The sequence below is a fragment of the Cuculus canorus genome, chromosome Z, assembly GCF_017976375.1.
Source record: "Cuculus canorus isolate bCucCan1 chromosome Z, bCucCan1.pri, whole genome shotgun sequence".
Lineage (NCBI taxonomy): Eukaryota > Metazoa > Chordata > Aves > Cuculiformes > Cuculidae > Cuculus > Cuculus canorus.
This window is the reverse complement of record NC_071441.1, coordinates 17,249,989-17,268,729: the sequence shown is the minus strand read 5'-3', so window position 1 is coordinate 17,268,729 and position 18,741 is coordinate 17,249,989. Positions and strand designations below refer to the sequence as shown.

Sequence of the window (18,741 nt, the reverse complement as noted above, 5' to 3'; positions counted from 1 at the left end):
TTTATTTAAATAGTGTCTTAGTTCTATTTCCCCTCAAATTTAGAATGTAAGGAAACTGGAATTGGTAATTGTATGGTATCAGGTTTCTGGTTTTCACAGTGAAGAGTCTCCATTTCTAATGAAAGCTAAAAAACAGTTTTACTTCACCAAGAATGTCAAATAACTTTTATTTTAGAAGTGAAAATTTTAAGTTTTGGTTCAAATATCAGATTGCATGTACATATATTCATACCCCAGAGGCACTTGAGGTTGTTGACTAGAAGTCTCTGCAGCAGTTACTACCCTCCTGCTTCATGGGGGCAGTATCCAACGAACACCGGTTCGGCTGCTATGCCACGGCTGTTGAAATACAGTGGAACATATATGATTACACAATCAACCACTTTTGATAATAGGCAGGAAGAGAGATACTGGCACTGTGTTTTAATCTTTGTGTAAACAGAACTACTTCCAAGAATAACACATGGCTTATTTAAGGAGTGACAAAGGCTCTATTCTGCAGTAGATTGTACTTCAGTGGTACAGTTCTCTGCTTCAATCAAATGTACCGGGATACTAGAAGACAGGTTAAAAAGCTTAAATTCAGGGTCTAGTTATCTTGATGTTCTGCAAAACCTATTGCTACTGCTTGTATAGAAGACATAAGGAGGAAAATAGGTATCAGTTGACATTTGCACAATCCCCTCAACTCCAATGTTTCATTCATATACAGCTCTAATTAAGTAATTTTCATTCATTTTGGCGGGGAGCCTGTTGTCGTCAACACAGTATTTTTTCCAGCTATGCTATCCTAAATTATTCTGTTCTCATGTGGCTTTAAAAACAAACAAACAAACAAAAACCCCATGTAGCTTATGATTGTGCAGTAAGACAGTATAAGTAAATGTTTCAGGGTCAAAGTAGGTGTGGTCAAAATTCTGCTTCTTGCATAGTTAAGAGCTAGATAGTACCACTGCAGTGATTTGTAGGATAATATATACTCATCTTGAAATTGTGCTTAAGAGCTGCAGTGGAAGAAACTTGATAATGAAATAGCTCAGCTGAGCTACTGCTTGCCCCTAAGCAAGACCTGCTCTTAGTAAAAGACAGGGTTGTTGTCTAGGTCTCTGGAAGATACAGACACATATTTGTTTCCCTTCTCCCATCACTGTTTCTTTGCAATTTGCACTGCTGTATCCTACAGGAAGCCGAGTTTAGGTCTGAATAGCAACTACTGCTTTCATGGTACTGTTTCAACAGCAGTGGCCTTGGCCAGGCAGAGCTACTACTCTCCCAGTGACCATGATCTAGCAGTTACAAAGTGCTGCTTACCCATTCACTCACTCCCTAGCATCCAGCTGCAGAGCACGCTACAGCTGTTTGTTCCTCTTGGAAAGGTTTCTTGGCCTGCTACAGCTGCCATAGTGTACATATATCACGAATGACAATTCTGGTGGGGGCACAGACCTTTGCCCACACTCTTAAGGCTTTGCAAGAGCCTGTTAAATCAGCTTTTGCGTTTGCACGATGCTAAAAATAGCCCTGTACACATGAAAGGTGTATGAATGGTTTCTCTAGGATTTTTCTGGTTCAAAGCCTATATAAAAGGAAGCGTTTTCAGGAGGATATGTCCTTTTATTAAGGTAGTCTGTTTATGACAGGAATTGTTCGCCATAAGTTTATGAACTGGCAAAACAGTTTTTAGCACCAGAAAGTAGTTTAAGGAGAAAGTGTGCAAGAAGTACAGGGAGCGGTCTTTACTCTGCCCCAGCATTCTGCATCTCTTGTGCTAGCACTACCAGAGCAGCTGCAGTCAACTGGATCTGGCACCCTGTACAGCAATACAAGTGCCAGTGTTAAGGAAAAACATGGAGATGCAGCAGCATTTAACCATATCCAGGAATAGCATGGCTTAGTTCACTGTAAAACCCTAATCCTAGAGGAAACGGTCACTGCACGCTTCACTGTGCACTTTATGTGAGTGTTAAGTCTTCAAGACCCATGAAGAGACGCGCCATCCTGTTATGAGATAGGATTTAAGTTTCTAAAATTCTTCAATTTCATTTCTAACATGAATTTGTTAACCTTATGACTGAGGGAGATAACATAAGTGATATAAAGCTGGTTTTCTAGAGCACTAATTTAAGCCCATTTGAAATAAACCCACACAATCACTCTCAACTTGATTAAAGAGCTAGAAGTCAGTACTTCTGACAGTCATGCTCAGAAAATTACAGGAACATGAGCAGAGTGCTTGAGTTTTAGGTACTGCCACGGTATCTTGTTCTCTAAAAAGCTGGTTTGTACCTACCTTGAAATACTTGATCACACTGTTGGGATTTTTGATGACTTGTCAAAAACTTTCGCAGAGAAATAAGTGACATATTGCATATGCATATTGCATAGCTCAGTCCAAGTTTGCAGCATTTGGGAAAACCTAAAAGGCACTCTGACTGTGTATTTTTACAAGTAGAGTAAAACTTGGACTTAAGCCCCAAAAATCACTCATTTCTACAACTGCAAATAAACAAAGACAGCACTAGCAATAATTAACCAGTAACTTGCCTAGGCACTTTTTAAGAAAGAATTGCAGGGAATATGTATGAACCGATTTTGTTTACAGTAGTCATAAATTAAAATTTATCAGGGACTCCTTTTCCTCCCCTTTCAGTCCCTACACTAAGGCAATACAACAACTTTTTTACAGGCATACGTTTTCTCCTGTCTGTGTACTCCTCCCACACACCCTTTAATATCCTTTTTGTCTGAAATAAGTCAGTCACGGTGCTGTTTTTTCCTTTAGTGGAAAGGGACACACAGATGGGTTCAAGTATTTCACTGAAGAAAGTTAAGGAAGTCTGAAAATGTTAGTTGCAAAACTGTCTACAAGTCTTGTCTTAATGTATCTGGTTTTCCTCTTCTGTGGATACAAAACCACAAGGGATGACATGTATACAGTCACATTAGACTCCTAGCTCTGCTCCCTTTGCTTCCAGGCCAGCAGTTCAGGCCTGTACTTTAACTCCATTAGTTATAAGGCAGAAGAACCAAGTCTTATTATAGCTAGTAACCTTACCGGAGCATGCGGCATCGATGATTAGTCAGTCTTCGATAGGCATCATTCAAGTCAGTCACATTCTTGCTGCTCCAGAGTCTTTCTCCTACAGCACTTGCTCGAGGCCTATAAAGATATACTGAGTTTTAGAGTAAGTGTGGTCTTGAACCAAGAAAGGATTAACATTTTTAATATCAGGTCTTATATACCCAGAAGTATCAAATATTACAGCTGTTCAGGTTCAGCACAGAGCACTATTACCACTAACGTACAGTCCTGTTGGATTAATTAATGTTCCTAAAATCTAACGATAAAGCAGTTCATACCACAATCTTGGTGTGAGGTTAGTTGCATCCACAAATTCCCCCCACAGGCAGGCTTCTCCACCTATTAGAAGCTTTTTCTGTTTTTCAGATCCTGAATTGAAAGCAGAAAGTTAGAATTTCTATTTTCCCAGAAGATGGGCATCAATCAACAATTTAATTTTCCAGTACTGAGGATTGATGTTCAGTTGTTTGTTTTAACACACAAAATATCTGTCCTGAGCACTAACTTAACCTTTAGTAGTCTTGTTACTGACCATGAGAACCAGCAGGCCATTTGCCCAGAGAATCCATTTCCCTTCTCAGTCAGAAATTATTTACCCTTTATCCTCTGAAGACATTCCTCAGCCTTCTGACTTTTCTCAGAGATTTCAGTCCTGATTGAAACTTTTTATTATATCACACACAAAACATTCCTTCAAGAAGCTGCAAAGTCAAATGTTCTCACTAGTCAGTTCTGAGAACTACCTTGAACAAACCAAAAATCTCACGGAAAGCATAAGATGTTTATATCAGCTTTAGCCCGAGGGAGAGAACATGTCTTTTTCTAGAGCAGTGTTAATGCTCTAGAAGCTTGCTAACATGAATTTGATATCTAACAACAGCCATTTTGCACAACTCTGCCCCAATACACGATGCATCTGTCCACTTATTACCAGCATCCTGTCTCACACAAGCACTGGTGCCAGACACTTGAAGAAGGTAACACTTTTCCCTGGAAGCGGAAAGTTGCTTTTTTTTTTTTTATTTGAGAATTTTCTAGAGCTGCAGCAGCATATCTGATCATAGTGACTGCATGACCACTCTAAATAGCCTTATTCTTTCCATTTACACCTTATTTTGAGCCAGACTTTCATGTGCAGAGCATGTGTATAAAGAAGTTACAAACCAGGGAAGTTAAGCGGTTCAACTCTGTAGTATTTCTTCCAGTCTTGCCCATAACTAATGTAGTCTAAGTACCAGGGTGCTGCCAGGATAGCAGTGAACCCAGCTGCAGTGACACTGCTTAGTTCATGAGCATAGTTGTTTCCCATCCACACCTGAACTACAGTGTCTGGTTTCAGCTGAAAGGAGAAAAAACAAAACAAACAACACCCCACCCCACAAAAAGAAAAAAAAAACACACATTAAAGACAATCCTAATTGGTGTTATCAGGAGAAAAGATGGATTTCAAAGCTCAGTATTTTGTTTTGAAGAGTAATATTTTGGAAGCTACTTTGTCGATCCCCTCCCCCGAACCTAAAGCTGATTAGCTTTTTTCTGGTTTTATATGGAGTTTACACTAAAGCGAAGCCTAGGTTATACTACAGACAGCTAACCTCAAGAGGTGTCCTACATGCACCAGTCACCTGACCAGCTCTGAAAAGCTGAGCACCTGGTGTTACTAAAAGAGATGAACAGTTATGTGTTGGTGTTCAATGTAAATCATAATTTCAAGACAGGCCCCACACCTGCAGAAACTTGCCAAAGTTAGCAGGTTTCCTTTAACGCTGAAGAGACAGAACCATAACTGCTTAATAGTCTACTCTGTAAGCCTCCCACATTGCTGTTATGCAAGAGTATCCTATTCATTTTCCCATCTTACCTGTACTTTGTTATCAAACACTTCTTGCCAGACCACGTATCCTTTGTTATAGGAGGAAACAATGTCCAAAATCCTACAATTTAGAAATAAGATCATGTTTGTAAACTACAATGACATAAGCACAGGCACACAAAGGAGCAACCTTTTCTACCCTAAGGCACATTAGGCCCTTCCCAGCACTGCACAGGTGACCAAGAAGAACCAGGTTTATTTGGTTTTGGTCTTCAGCACTCTGCCTCCCAGAGGATGCATTCCCATGGTAAGGATATGCAAATGCAGTAACACAAACTGATGTTCAGAATTATCAGCAACTCACACGGGTGTATAAGTCTATGCTATTTAAGGAGAGAAATAAATGGCTGCAAAAATCCTAACACTTTTCCTCCCCAGCCTGTGACTGACATGACAGCATATACCTAGTTTAAGACACCAAATACATTCAGAGTGCATGCAGAACCAGCCTACTTTTCCTTGTTGTGTACCACATTTCAAAACTGTAAACATTACATTTAGTGTATTAAAACAAAGTGGGTATTCTCCAGTACAAGGCAGTTCTTGAAAACAATATAAAGTAACCTAAATCAGCTTCAGTATCTGCACCTCAACACTGCCCTCAGACAGCAGCTGTCAAAAGCTAGGAAAGAACTAAAGAAAAAACCAACATACTTCTGAATATAGTAGGATTCCAGTTTCGAGTAGTCAGTGCCAAATCCTTGCTTCTTCATGAATTCTCTCACTTCAGGGTTAGATCTCCTGAAGTAATAATAATAATAACAAAAAGTTGAAAAAAATAAAATAATAGTTTTGTTTTGTTTTGTTTTAAACCAGATTTCCCAACTATTTCAACCTATGCACAGCATAGAGCTGATGCCTCAGGCACATGATAGCCTCTGGAACGCACAAGAGAGCAGAAGCAGCAGGCTAACATGATTTAGGTATTCTGAAACAGTTTAATCCTGATTTGAAATAAAGCCAATAGTCCTACTTCTCTGGCAGAACTACTGGAGAATCTGTTCTGAAGCTGTCTCTGGCAGGCTGCCTCAAGCTCTTAAGAACTCTGGGGTTCCTGGCTTTTCTGCAACATTGTGGGAAGGTCACCAGCAGGTCTGGAAACTGAGCAGCCATACTACCAGAGCATCTGCAGGAGAGACAAAAAGCATTTTGAAAACTACCCCAAGAGAGACCAATGCTTTTGTTTATAAAGCACTTACTAGAAATTTTATTTCTTTTTAAAAATGAAAGTCCTGATTGCTCAGATTTGATGTTGCAGGAGAATGCACAAAAACTAACTAGATCAAATTGAATGCTCATCCAATTAGGTCTGCTCCAAAGTCTGTATTATTACTCCAGCAGACAGATTCCAAAATATTCAGAATCCAACATCAACTGAAAAACTCTATTAATACATGCCATATATTTTTTACGCAAGGTCATGTGAGTCAGTACTGTAGTACTTAATGTTAGCAGATTCTCTGGAAGGCAGAACTCAATGGAAAGAACCACTTTTCCTTTAACACAACGCACTTAAATGTTAATAATCTGACATAGTACTTTTCTACCATACTAGCGCTCCTTCCTGCCAGGTTATTTTCATAAAGAAATCCCTTAGAGCACTTGAAACTACTAGTCAAAGCAAAATTCTGCACACCACTTGCTTGTGGAGGATCATAGTGCTTGGCCTGCAAATAGTTAGAGAAATCGGAGTGAAGATCTTTGGGTGAAAACTGTTTCAGGCAAGCAAGTTCCATAACTGATGGATGTACGCAAGTTTAAAAGGCACTAGATATTTATTCTTTCAGCTGTCACCATACCAACAATTGAAGTTCACTTCATCTCCTCCCAAATGAATGTATGCATCTGGAAATACACTGCTGATCTCTTTGAAGAATTTAGTCATGAATTCGTAAGTTGTATTCAAAATGGGATTTACAGGTCCAAAGGACCCAGTTGGCTGTTCTCCACTGTAACAAGGGGTGAGAAGATCTTTTTGACCTGATAGAAACAAGTAATAGAAGATATTCAGTTCCATGTTGGTATGCTAACTTAGCTAGCAGGAAGACAGTTACCCATATTAAGAAGCCTAATATTCATGACTTAAATGCTTATCTATTCTACATATAAGTAAATAGAGGCAGGATGAAATAAAACAACTTGCCCAAGGTAGGAGAACTCTCTACCTGAAAGTCAGGACTGACTTTTACATTTGTGATTTAACAAATGCTAATTGATAGAACATGCCAACATACCTGGAAAACAGACTCTGGATGATTACTTGAATAAAGAAGCTTTAATGGATTTAGGAAGGAAGCCAATCAGAAGGAAGGTAGATATAATGAGTGTGCTCCCTCCAGAGGCCTCTTTTCTCTTTCTATTACTCTGCTTTGGTAACACCTAAGTAGGAGGAAGGTATATGGCTCAAGGCAGATGTCCTACTTCAGTCTGCTAGGAATTTACCTCTACACAAGAAAGGAAGCCTAGACAGACATCAAAATTAAGCACTGGTTCTTGAGGCAAGATATCTGAAGCAACATGAGCCAGCATAACAAAATTTGAAAAAGTTATTATGTGCAGTTGGTGAATTGTGGTTGCAGCAGCAGAACCAGCATCCTTCTGGCTGTGTTTCCTGCTTCAAGCACATTTCTCTGGAAAAAAAGGCGCTAGTCCTAGATTGCTTCAACTACTCTCCTCCCATACCTTAAGACTTTCCAATGTCTTAAATTTGAATGCAAACAAAGCATAGCTACTCCACTTTGTAGGCAAAGCCAGGACTGGCTCCTGTGCACCACATTAAAAAAAAAAAGCTATTATACAGGAAGGCGTCAGGAACCATTGATTTTAGGCAAGGGAGCTGAACCTTGCTTTTAACATGAATGTAGACCACCTCACGTATCACCTGGCAAGCCACTGACTTTTATTAGCACTCTGTAACAGCGAAGACCAGATGAGATGAAGGATTCAGAAAAACTGTTAGGCAAATGTAGATTTTGCCTTGTTCCTTTCCTCCTCATTTTAGATTAGTGAGAAAGAGCCTGAGGCATCTTCCAACACTGTGGCCACATCTACACAGGATGAGCGCAAGACCTGCCCCATGGCTACAACGAAAGCTATGAAGCACTAGAAAAATCTTTACTATTTCCAGTTTGGCCAAAACCTTTTCACATTAATTGCAGTAAAATCAGAGTCAGTGCAACTTGAATTAAGGCATAAGTTTCCCTGGTCCTTCAGTACACATAAAACCCACCACTCTCATGATTCAAGCATTCCCTACCAAGAGAACCATTATTCTGCAACTGAGAAGACAAGAAGACAAAGTGTGAAGGAGAATCCAACTTTGCTGTGTTTCATGCACTGGCAGATTTACACTTTAATAACAGTCAGAAACATCGACCACTTTGGAAGTATCTCCCAAAGCAGAAACCTCTACTCTAGAGAGTGCAACTTGCCATTTCTAGACACTGTTCGGGGGATAACAACAGCATGAAGTCTAAGGCAGAAAGAATCCATCTGCGCTTTCGCGCACAGACACCCAGCATAGGAGGGGTCAGCTTTCTATACTCAGTTTAGTTCCTCTAACGTATAAAAAACTATGACCATCACTGAGTCTGCCCCTTGCTTAACTCTTAACAAGGGCCTTTCGAAGCACTTTTAAGTGCTTTTTAACAAGCCATTTACTTGCTACATGCTACTTATCACAATCTTTTAACCATTAAGATTTTCTCGGACGTACCTTTTCCCCAAGACTCTGTGTGTCCTGGGGTGTCAAACTCTGGAATAACTCTAATGCCTCTTAACCGGGCATACTCAATCACCAGACGGATGTCAGCAGGAGTATAGATGTGGTTATAGGAGTATGCTCCCTGTAAAGTATTCACATTTAAAGAGAGCTTACAAAACATTATACCAGCTGCTAACAAAATTGGGATGGAAGTGTCATAATCTATACTGGAGAGCAGTTTACAAGTTAGCCCTTGCTAGTTTATTACACATGCAACTGCAATAACAGAATTTTTGGACTGACTAGGAGGAGAAAGAAAAAAATCCACCACCACCACCAAAATTAACCTCTTTTTTCCACACTAAGACATATCATTTGGAGACCATTCTTTCCTCATTAGCTCACAGTTTTTCTGATGTCTCTAATAAGAAAAGAGAAAACTAGTTTCTATTCCTTAGATTTCTGAAAGACACATTTTTCAATTCTTCTCTACAGAAGTCAGTTAGCTTTCTCCTCCACCTCTGCATCACTAGTTCTCAAACACAGGGCTCTTGTTACATGACATGTAAGACTAATGGAAAAATTCTGCCAAGTCAGAAAGAATGGTGTCTTCTTCCAACAATTCTTCTTGTCAGTTTTGATAGAAAGCCCAGTTTAATAACAGGGCATGTTTTTTTGTGACACTGAATTTGACCCTTATTCCACCCCGATAGAGCAAACAAATGCGACAAATTACCCAGATTGCTACAGTCCGTTAAAACAGATGCTTGCCAAAAAGCCAAACCACATAAGAAAAGCATCATGATTAACAGCAACTTAAGCTTCTATTTATCTTGAAATGGTTTCCACACCTGAGTTACTCAAAAAAGATAATGATAAAAAACGAGACTTCAAAAAGATGGCTATTGAGACAAAGGCCATCTCCCTCTCCAAGTGTCAGTGGGGAACATGACAGAACTCCACAGCCATTACTAAGAAAAATAATCTGGCTGCAATGTTCAATATCTAGAATTTTCTAATTATAAAAATCCTCCACAGCATTTTCTCAAGCACTGCCTACAAAATTTTCACAAGGGTCACATTCTAGCAAGCATTTTAGAAAAGAATCACAAATCTTGTGCTTAAGCTCAGTCTACCTAATTATTCATACTTGATTTGGCTACTACTGTAGCATGACTGAGCAAGAATCTCATGATGGCTTTCATTAATTAGTAAAATCTGTTGTGAACCAGAAAATAGAGATACATTGCACAATACTTGTTTTAGAAAACAACCTCTCCCTTTTGGACTTGAATATGGTCCACATAAACACTCAGGTAGAATCCTAAACGTGGATGTGCTGGTTACTGTTCCTTTGGTACTGTTCCACAGTCAGCCAAGGCAGATGTATTCAATAATCAGGAGGCTCTGCATTTTATTTTAACAAAATGTGTGTCAGACTTCTGCCCTCCCACCTTGCTTCAATAGGGCTTCATGTTTACTTACCTTATCACTTAACTCAGGGAAAAAAGTACTCTGGTACGGGAATGACTGATCATCTACTATATGCCAGTGGAAAACATTGAACTTGTTAAAAGCCATGGCATCCTGTAAAAATTAATGGAAAACAGTCTTGTTGAACACTTCACTCTCAAAGAAAACCTATGCAAAGAAGGTGGTCTAGTCCCAGTATCTCCTAAAGAACTGGGGGGAAAAAAAAAAAACCCACCCAAAGAAAAAACGTATCATTTCACCGAATCCTAGAATACACCAAAAAACACCAGCTGGTTTAAACTACTGGTCCATTCGTCTGCCATCTATTTGCACCACTCCTTTCAACAAGCTCTTGATCTGGTCATGCTACACTGGCTACTAGATGGAGAACTGCTACAAACACTTATGAATTTCTTCCACTTCAGAACATATGCGGGTAATTCTCTATGTACCATCAGCTGTTTCAGTTTACAGAAAAAGTTACAGGTTTCTACCTATATTCTTTGATCTTGAAAAATAATCGGAGAGGGCACCCTACTCTTTAGCTCATTCCTACTTGCTAGTGACTTCTGCAGAATCTGTTTCGAATGTATGCAAAGTACACCACATTTTCCCCAGGGAAGATAATGTTCCCTTCATGCTTTCAGTCATGACCATGCCAATACTTACCTTTTTTGAACTTGAAGATAATTAGGATAAAAATTACACACATTTTAGAATTACGACTCTAGATGAACCATTACACACATACCTTGAGTAATGCAAGTTTGTTACAGTCACTAGAAGTATTGTCTGTTGCGAGCAGAGGGAGTAAGTATTCTCTAAATTGTTCAGGATTAAGTAATTTCAATAGTTGCTTCTGATCCCTTGCCACTACACAATTATTTCTACCCCTCCCTCCCCTTTCTTTTTTTTTTTTCATCAAACTCATTTAAAGAAATGACAAAATCTCTTCAGGAACTCCCATCAAAACTAAAGGAATATTTGTACCATTCCCTCAAATTATCTGTTTTATTAAACAGCAGAAGTTTTAATTCCCACATGTCTTCATGCATGCCTACCAAATACCATCTTTCCATATAGAAAATTGTATTTCTTGATGGTCAGCTCAGACAATCCTCTCTCAGGGACAATGCCCTTCCTGGAAAGGGTAGGTAAAGCAGCTGAGCAAACAAGACATTCACTTGAACTGCTGCCATAAACACCTAGTTACCACATCCCAGTGAAGAGATTATTGCTACTTTTTATTATGTCAGCCTGGAATCAAGAAGGCACAAGGGTGAGAGCAAAAGCGCACCTGTTCTTAAACCGGCAAAAGGTCAAAACGTAGCTCTAGGGAAGTACTAGAGCCACAGACATAATTTAAGGAAAGAACACAGAATAGCAACAGTTACAGAAGCAGAAAAATGGTCAAAAATGCAAGTCGGAAAAGTCAAGTTCCTTTTTGGACACTGCTGGCTCCTCAGGAAGGACAACAAATATTGACAAAAGTAACTACTTGAGTCTTTGAATCACCCTCAGCTGTAAATAAAAGACTACATAAACTCTACTTGCCGAATGTGGATTGATCTCAAAGGTAAAATATAAGTGGTAAACATTCATCTATGTGCAAGTTCTGAGCACTGTTCAAAAATCACTACAGAAACGAAGACTGGTTTTACCTGTACTCTCTTGCCACCTATCTTAAGCCTGCTCTGCAAAGTTATATAACATGGAAGGTAAATTTCTAGCACTATCTCATGTTGCAAAAGCAAGGCCAAGATAAGACAGGAAATTGCAAGGTTTTCCACTCATTTCCTCCATTTCAACTTACCAATAAGCCCTGCTGCAAGGGATTTTTGCTACAGCTGGAATCGAGATGACAAAACAGGGAAGCCCACAGCTTTGGTCAGCCTTTCTCATCACCTTGCCATCAAGGTGGTAGTTAGAGTGCTTACTTAAGCTTTTAGGAGAAATTTTTACTTGTTTGATTGGTTGTTGTTTGTGTGAGGTTTTTTTCTTTTTGAAGGGACATAGTGAAAAAAATCAGAAGCTTCCAATGAACGTTTCCCATTCTCTCCCTTGCTCTGCAATACTAAATTACTGGCTTGCTCTTATCAGCCTAAGAAAGGACTACCAAAGCCTGATAATTAAAAAAAAGACCGGAATTTTCCTCCAACCACTGACATTGAAGCCAGGGCTTGCAAGGTCTCCCCTATACTGGCTGCTGACAGTCAGATGTCTCAAAATGTGCTTTCAAGAAACATGGGAGGTGGCTTAAGCAACAGAAAATACAGAAATCCCAAGGAACCACAAACTCTAATCTCCTTTACAGATTCAGTGTTCACTAGGTCTACCCACTCAATTCCTCTCCAGTGTATGTTCTGACCTTCACTTAGAAAAGTTCACTCTGTCCATTTAGATGTCAGCAAGAGTAGGTGGATTCTCCTATACCAGCTCCAGTCGTTACCTACTTCAGGGGATAAAACACAACAACAAACCCCCTTCATTCTTAGTGACACAAAACTGTCCACTTACCAGATTTGTAAGAATAGATTTCAATGGTAAATAATGCCTTGAAGTGTCTAGTAGGATTCCTCTATGGGCAAATCTTGGGAAGTCATCTATTTCAGATTCGTTCACAAGAAACTACAAGAACAAGATTTAAAAATTAGAATCCCCATTTTACATTCATAATTTCAAACTGGAGATACTTTTCAGTCTGATAACAGCTTTCCAAGGATCACTTTCTGAAAAAAATACTTAATGAAACTAGTATCTCTGCTGTTTTTAGAAGAGTATCTAATAAATGAGGTGGTTGTCTGTTACCAGAACACTGGCTTTAGTTAACAGCTATACTTACGCTTCCGTAATCATCTTCATGAACCAACTGGCTAAAGGTTTCTAAACCTGGAAAAAAGCAGAAAAGGATCTGGAGTACAAGCTAATACTTGTCCTTCAAGTTTTAGTTAAAAGCAGGACCATAACTATCTACAGGCATTCACACAGCCAGAAACAATGCTTTGTAGGAGCTTCTTTCTCTTTAGCATAGTTTCCTTAATTGCTCAAGTACCGCAGTTAAGTTCTGAAGAGAGAACCCTTCAAGCTCTCCATTATATACCAACACCGAATATTAGCACTAGAGCTCAGCTTTACCAAATTAATCCTGGAATAGTATGGAAGTTACTAATAGTAAGACAGAAATTTCTGGTGTTGTCATGCATATATTCCCATCCTTTCTGGAACTGGTGAAGTTCCTCATTCAGCATGAAAATTCTGCTAATTTACATGGACATTCCAGTAAGAACAGCAGACTGAAGCTTAAGTATTATGGTCTTCTAGGTGATGTGTCCAGCGTGTTCAGTTATTATGGGCAGTCAGAGGATAATGGGTTAATACATAGATCAGAGAGCTTTTTAGCACTGAGGATTTAGTTGGTTTGGTCGATTTCAGGCACAAGAGCACACTTAGTGTGCCATTGGATCTGAGATACTAGTAAGCAGCTGGATTGAGGGTCTGACCAATCCATATCTGGTATCCTCCCTACCTCCATGCTCAAGCTCATTTCCCATGAAGGACTGAATTAGGACAAGGCTCAGTAGTCAGCTAGTTCTTAGTCTGTATCAGCCCAGAACAAATAGTTCCACAGGAAAAGCACAGGCTTACCTCTTAAAGCGCCCCATACCTCATCAGCTTTCAGTACAGCCACAGGCCCAGCTACGGTTAAGTGATCTAAAGAAAAGAAAAAAAAAAAAAGAAGTTATTCCTCAAGGAAGCATGGATTGTTAGGACAATGCTAACAGGCCTTAAAGAGATTTTTCAAGTGCCACGTCTCCCTTTTTTTTAAATTCTAACTAATACTGCTTTTAACAGTGATATCCTGCACCTATTTTTTATTTATGTCCTCCTGTAATAATGCAGAAAGTTAACAGTTAATAAGTAAGACGATAAAACAAATATAGTGCTTAATAATGGCAATGGTAAGTATTGTATATGGGCCAAAATTCCAGCTAAGTTTAACCCAACCAACTTAAAAAACACCAGACAGTATTTTTTTTTTTTTTTTTTTTAAGACGTGGGTGATAAGGGCTGGGTAACTAAGCCAGAGCTAACAGCAAACTAACTTCTCCTTTTGTGTAGATTATGCTTACACTATTTTTTTAGTGATATAGTTTGTACAAAATAACTATTAGGTGCTTACTATAAAGGTCCAATTACAATGGTGAAAATAAAAAAAATCATGCTCTACCACCTAATAAGCATGTGAAAGGAGGGGGGGCAGTGAGATGACGTAAGTCAAGCAAAATGAAGAATGGTATCTGAAGGAATCTATCTGAAGAAACCTTTCAAGTTTCATTATTGAAATACAACACAAAGGACTGAAAAAAAGCTAAAATAATTTTGGTTTTCCCTTTAAGGTGATTCAGTAAATTCTAGTGAGGAAAGAAATATCTTTTAAATATATTATTTAAAACAAAAATCACATGCATACATATGAATAAAAATACACTATATCTACAAATATATAGATTTATATTATTATTTAAACATAAATGCAATAATAAACTGACCAGAGCAGCACATTTGAAGAAGCAGAGGAAAAAAACAGAGGGGCTAATTGCTGTATAATGATGTATTGGATCTGCCTCAGCATGAAGGTATGATTGGTGGTATGTTACACAGTTAAAACATTTGTTCAAGCTACCAAGCAAAACCTAGTCAGTGACACGAAGCAAGCACCTCAAGCTTCCATTTTTAATCTAAACACAGATTACATATACTGGAAGCTCTGGGTAAGAAACAGTTTAAAACTAAGATGATGACTACAATCTCCATGCGTCTTTCTGTGGTAAGCCATACTTCAGTCAGGGATTTTTTCTGAACATATATCACACCTTAAATGAATGCAGGACAACAAGTTTTTCACGGCTATTTGGAACCTTTTACACAAGCAGGCCAAAAGCCAGAAGGGAGAAGGGCAGATAAGCAATACTTTGATCACACATCCAATACTTCTGCTGTAGGATAGCCACTGACTGAACTATACTATCTCTGTTAAGAAGAGAAGCCAAAATGTTCAGTCCCAGCAAGTGGCTAATAACTGGATATTTCAGCACTTTTTCCCTCAAAAAACTATCCCATTAAAAGCAGAAAATCAAAATCTTACTGAAGTCTGGAGAGCTCACATTACTACATGAGGACAACAAGTTATTTCGAACAGGAAACTCCTGTCCTCCAACAGAGGGAAAAAAGAACTACTCTGAAGAGTGCAATCTAAAAATCACATGATCTGACAGATTTCCTGACAGAGTAAGGAACTAGCTTTGGTTATAATCTTAGGTTCACAAACCAGCACAAAGTCCAGCTAGTAACAAAGCAGTATAACAACCCGACTGTGACAGATAAATTCTAAAGCAACAGCAATTTTCCTGCTATATCTCAGATAAACTCGCATATAAAAATTGCGTCAGCAGTCAAGACAGAACCAGGTGAATTGAATATGTTGAATTCTAATCTGCCCAGAAGAGAAAAGTAATACTATCAAATCATCCTTATTTCTGTTAAGAAACTTCTTTGGTGATTAGGACTTCATTTTAGAGTATTTCACCACTCTGGACTTCAGTCATAGACCTAAAGAAGCAGAACAAATGATAGAATGTTTTGGGTTAGAAGGAATCTTAAAGAGACCTTAAAGACCATCCAGTTTTAACCTCCCTGCTATGGTCAGGAACACCTTCCACTACATCAGGTTGCTTAAAGCCTCATCCAACCTGGCCTTGAACACCTCCAGGGATAGGGCATGCACAACTTCTCTGGTCAACCTGTTCCAGTACCTAACTATCCTCACTGTAAGCCATCATGCTGCTAAATCCTTTCTTTCATCTGCTAATAGAAAGGAAGTGAATTTACAATACTGCAAGATCATAGGATCATAGAATAGTTTGAGTTGGAAGGGACCTTAAAGATCATCCAGTTCCAATCCCCCTCCAATGAGCAGGGACACCTCCCACCATCTCAGGCTGGCCAAGTCCACATCCAATATGTCCTTGAACACCTCCAGGGATGGGGCAGCCATGATTTCCCTGGGCAACCTGTGCCAGTGTCTCACCACTCTCATGGTGAAGAAATTCCTCCTTATGTCCAGTCTAAATCCACCCCTCTCCAGTTTATACCCATTACCCCTCATCCAATCACTACAAGTCCTTTGTGAACAGTCCCTCCCAGCTTTCCTGTAGCCCATTCAGGGACTGGAAGGTCGCTATAAGGTCTCCTCAGAGCCTTCTCTTCTCCAGGCTGAACAACCTCAACTCTTTCAGCCTGTCCTCATACGGAAGGTGCTCCAGCCTTCTGATCATCCTTGTAGTCCTCATCTGGACCCCTTTCAATAGCTCCACATCCTTCTTAGGTTGAGGATTCCAGAACTGGACACAATACTCCAGGTGAGGTCTCACAGGAGAGGAATAGAGGGGCAGAACCACCTTCCTCGACCTGCTGGCCACGCTTGCTTTTATGCAGTCCAGGACACAGCTGGCCTTCTGGGATACAAGCACACATTGCCAGCTCATGTCAAGCTTCTCGTCCATCAGCATCCCATGTCTTTCTCTGTGGGTCTGCTCTCAATCACGTCATCCCCCATCCTGTACTGAAACTGGGGGTTTCCCCGACTGAGGTGTAGGACCTTGCCCTTGGCCTTGTTGAACCTCATGAGGCTGCAAAGATAACTAACAAGGGGCTCAATGAGCACCTTCCAGATTTCCAGGAAAAACAGAAATAGCACATACATGAGCCAGTGCAGGCAGCTTTGACTCAAGTGTAGTTATTTTTAAGGAATGCAGACGAATGTGCAAAGCCAGCCTTCACTCAACACCCTGCACCGAATGCAAGGATGTACCACAGACCTGGGTAACGCATGCAACAAGTACAGCACAGCACACTTCCTCCAGTTCTTAGCAGCAATTACTGGGAAGGCCAGCAGCAGGTACAGGTGCTGATGCTTGCTGAGCTGCAGAGATCACATGCTTCCCAATAACTCCATGATTCACATGGGGCTGACATTTCCCAGGGCATTAAGGCCTGGAATCCTCTCCTGGCTGCTGCGAAATGCTCTCAGCACCTCAGCAAACCTACAACTACCAGTTCCTTAGAAAAGAAAAAGACTGCTGACTGGTACACCGGGCATGGGATTGGGAAAGGCGGGTGGAGGAGCCATGTGGGACATGGTGCTCACAGGCTTCGCTGGAACCAAGGTGCGGGAAGCTCTGGCAGCCCGGCTCCGGGGACTTGATCACCACCTGCAGCTCCAGCAGCTCTGGCCCCGCACGAACGCCCAGCGGCCGGGAGCTTCGCTGCTGCCAGGGCTGACCGAACATGTACTCGTAGTACCTGCGGGGAGCACGGGTGAGGCAGAAGCCCCGCAGATGCTCCAGCAGCCCCGCAGCCCCCAGTCACCGTCCCCCAGCCTCGCATATTCCAGCACCCCATCCCCCAGCCCGCAGCCCCCACTGTATCCCTCAGTCCCGCAGCCCCCCAGCAATCCTCTAGCCCCGCGCAGCCAACACCGCAGCTCCCCTCCCCACCGCCCCGCAGCCCCCTGTTCCCCAAGACTCCTGGCCACCGCACCCAGCCCCGCAGTCCCCCAGCCTCGCAGCCTCCCCCCCGCCTCCAGCCCCGCAGTCCCCCACAGTCTCCCCCACCGCCCCCAGCCCCGCAGTCCCCCAACACCACAGCCCCCGCCCCCAGCCCCGCAGTCCCCCCCCACCCCCGCCCGCAGTCCCCCAACACCTAAGTCCCCCCGCACCGCCCCCAGCCCCGCAGTCCCCCAACACCACAACAGCTCCCCCTCCCCCAGCCCCGCAGCCCCCCAACACCGCAGCCCCCCCCACCGCCCCCAGCCCCGCAGCCCGCTCCCGCCGCCCGCACCACCGCAGCCCCCACGACCGTCCCACTATCCCCGCAGCCCCCAGCAGCCTCCCAGGCCCCAGCAGCCCCCGCACCTGCGGAAGGCGTCCTGCAGCAGCGCGCAGTCCGCTCCCGCGGAGGAGCCGGCGCCGTGCACCATCTGGAAGCGGCCGGGCGCCAACTGGAACTGGCGGCAGGAGGCGCGGAGCCGCTGCGGCAGCGGCCACAGGTTGCTCTCGGGGGCAGCGTCCCAGCAGTCCGCCGCGGCCTCGCTTCGCGGGTCGTCCTGGTACAAGCTGGTGCTCACCAGCACGGCGGGCACGAGGAACAGCCCCAGCAGCAACCCCGCCAGCTTCATGGCTCTGCCCATGGCTCCTCGGAACCTGCTCGGAGCGCGCCGCGGTTCCGTCTCCGCCCAGGGGGACCGGGCGGCGGCAGCGCGCGCCAGTGCCCGCCCCAACGCGGGGAGCGGCTGGGAGCGCGGCTGGGAGCGCCGCTAGGGGGCGCGCCTCGTGCGGCGAGAGAGGGGGGAAACTGCCCGAGGGAATAGCGGCGTGGAATGGGTTTGGTTGGAAGCGGCTCTAGAAATTGTCCAGTTCGAACGCCACTGCCATCGGTAGGGACAGGTCCCACCAGACCAGGCTGCCCAAGGCCCCATCAAACGTCTCCTTAAACACCTCCAGGGATGGGGCAGCCACAACTCTCCTGGGCAACCTGCGTGAGTGCCTCACC

General features: G+C 42.3%; 1 protein-coding gene across 1 annotated transcript; it reads right to left on the bottom strand.

Moving 5' to 3' along the window:
- Positions 1-150: 150 nt before the first annotated feature.
- HEXB (hexosaminidase subunit beta) lies at positions 151-18,452 on the bottom strand. The gene is made up of 14 exons (XM_054055315.1): positions 18,105-18,452; positions 17,339-17,493; positions 13,777-13,842; positions 12,974-13,020; positions 12,649-12,759; positions 10,144-10,245; positions 8,671-8,800; positions 6,755-6,935; positions 5,610-5,696; positions 4,944-5,016; positions 4,247-4,421; positions 3,361-3,451; positions 3,056-3,160; positions 151-339 (listed from the first exon to the last, which is right to left on the bottom strand). Exons 1-14 carry the CDS (start codon positions 18,377-18,379, stop codon positions 279-281), a joined length of 1,659 nt encoding a protein of 552 aa, XP_053911290.1. The 5' UTR covers positions 18,380-18,452; the 3' UTR covers positions 151-278.
- Positions 18,453-18,741: the final 289 nt, after the last annotated feature.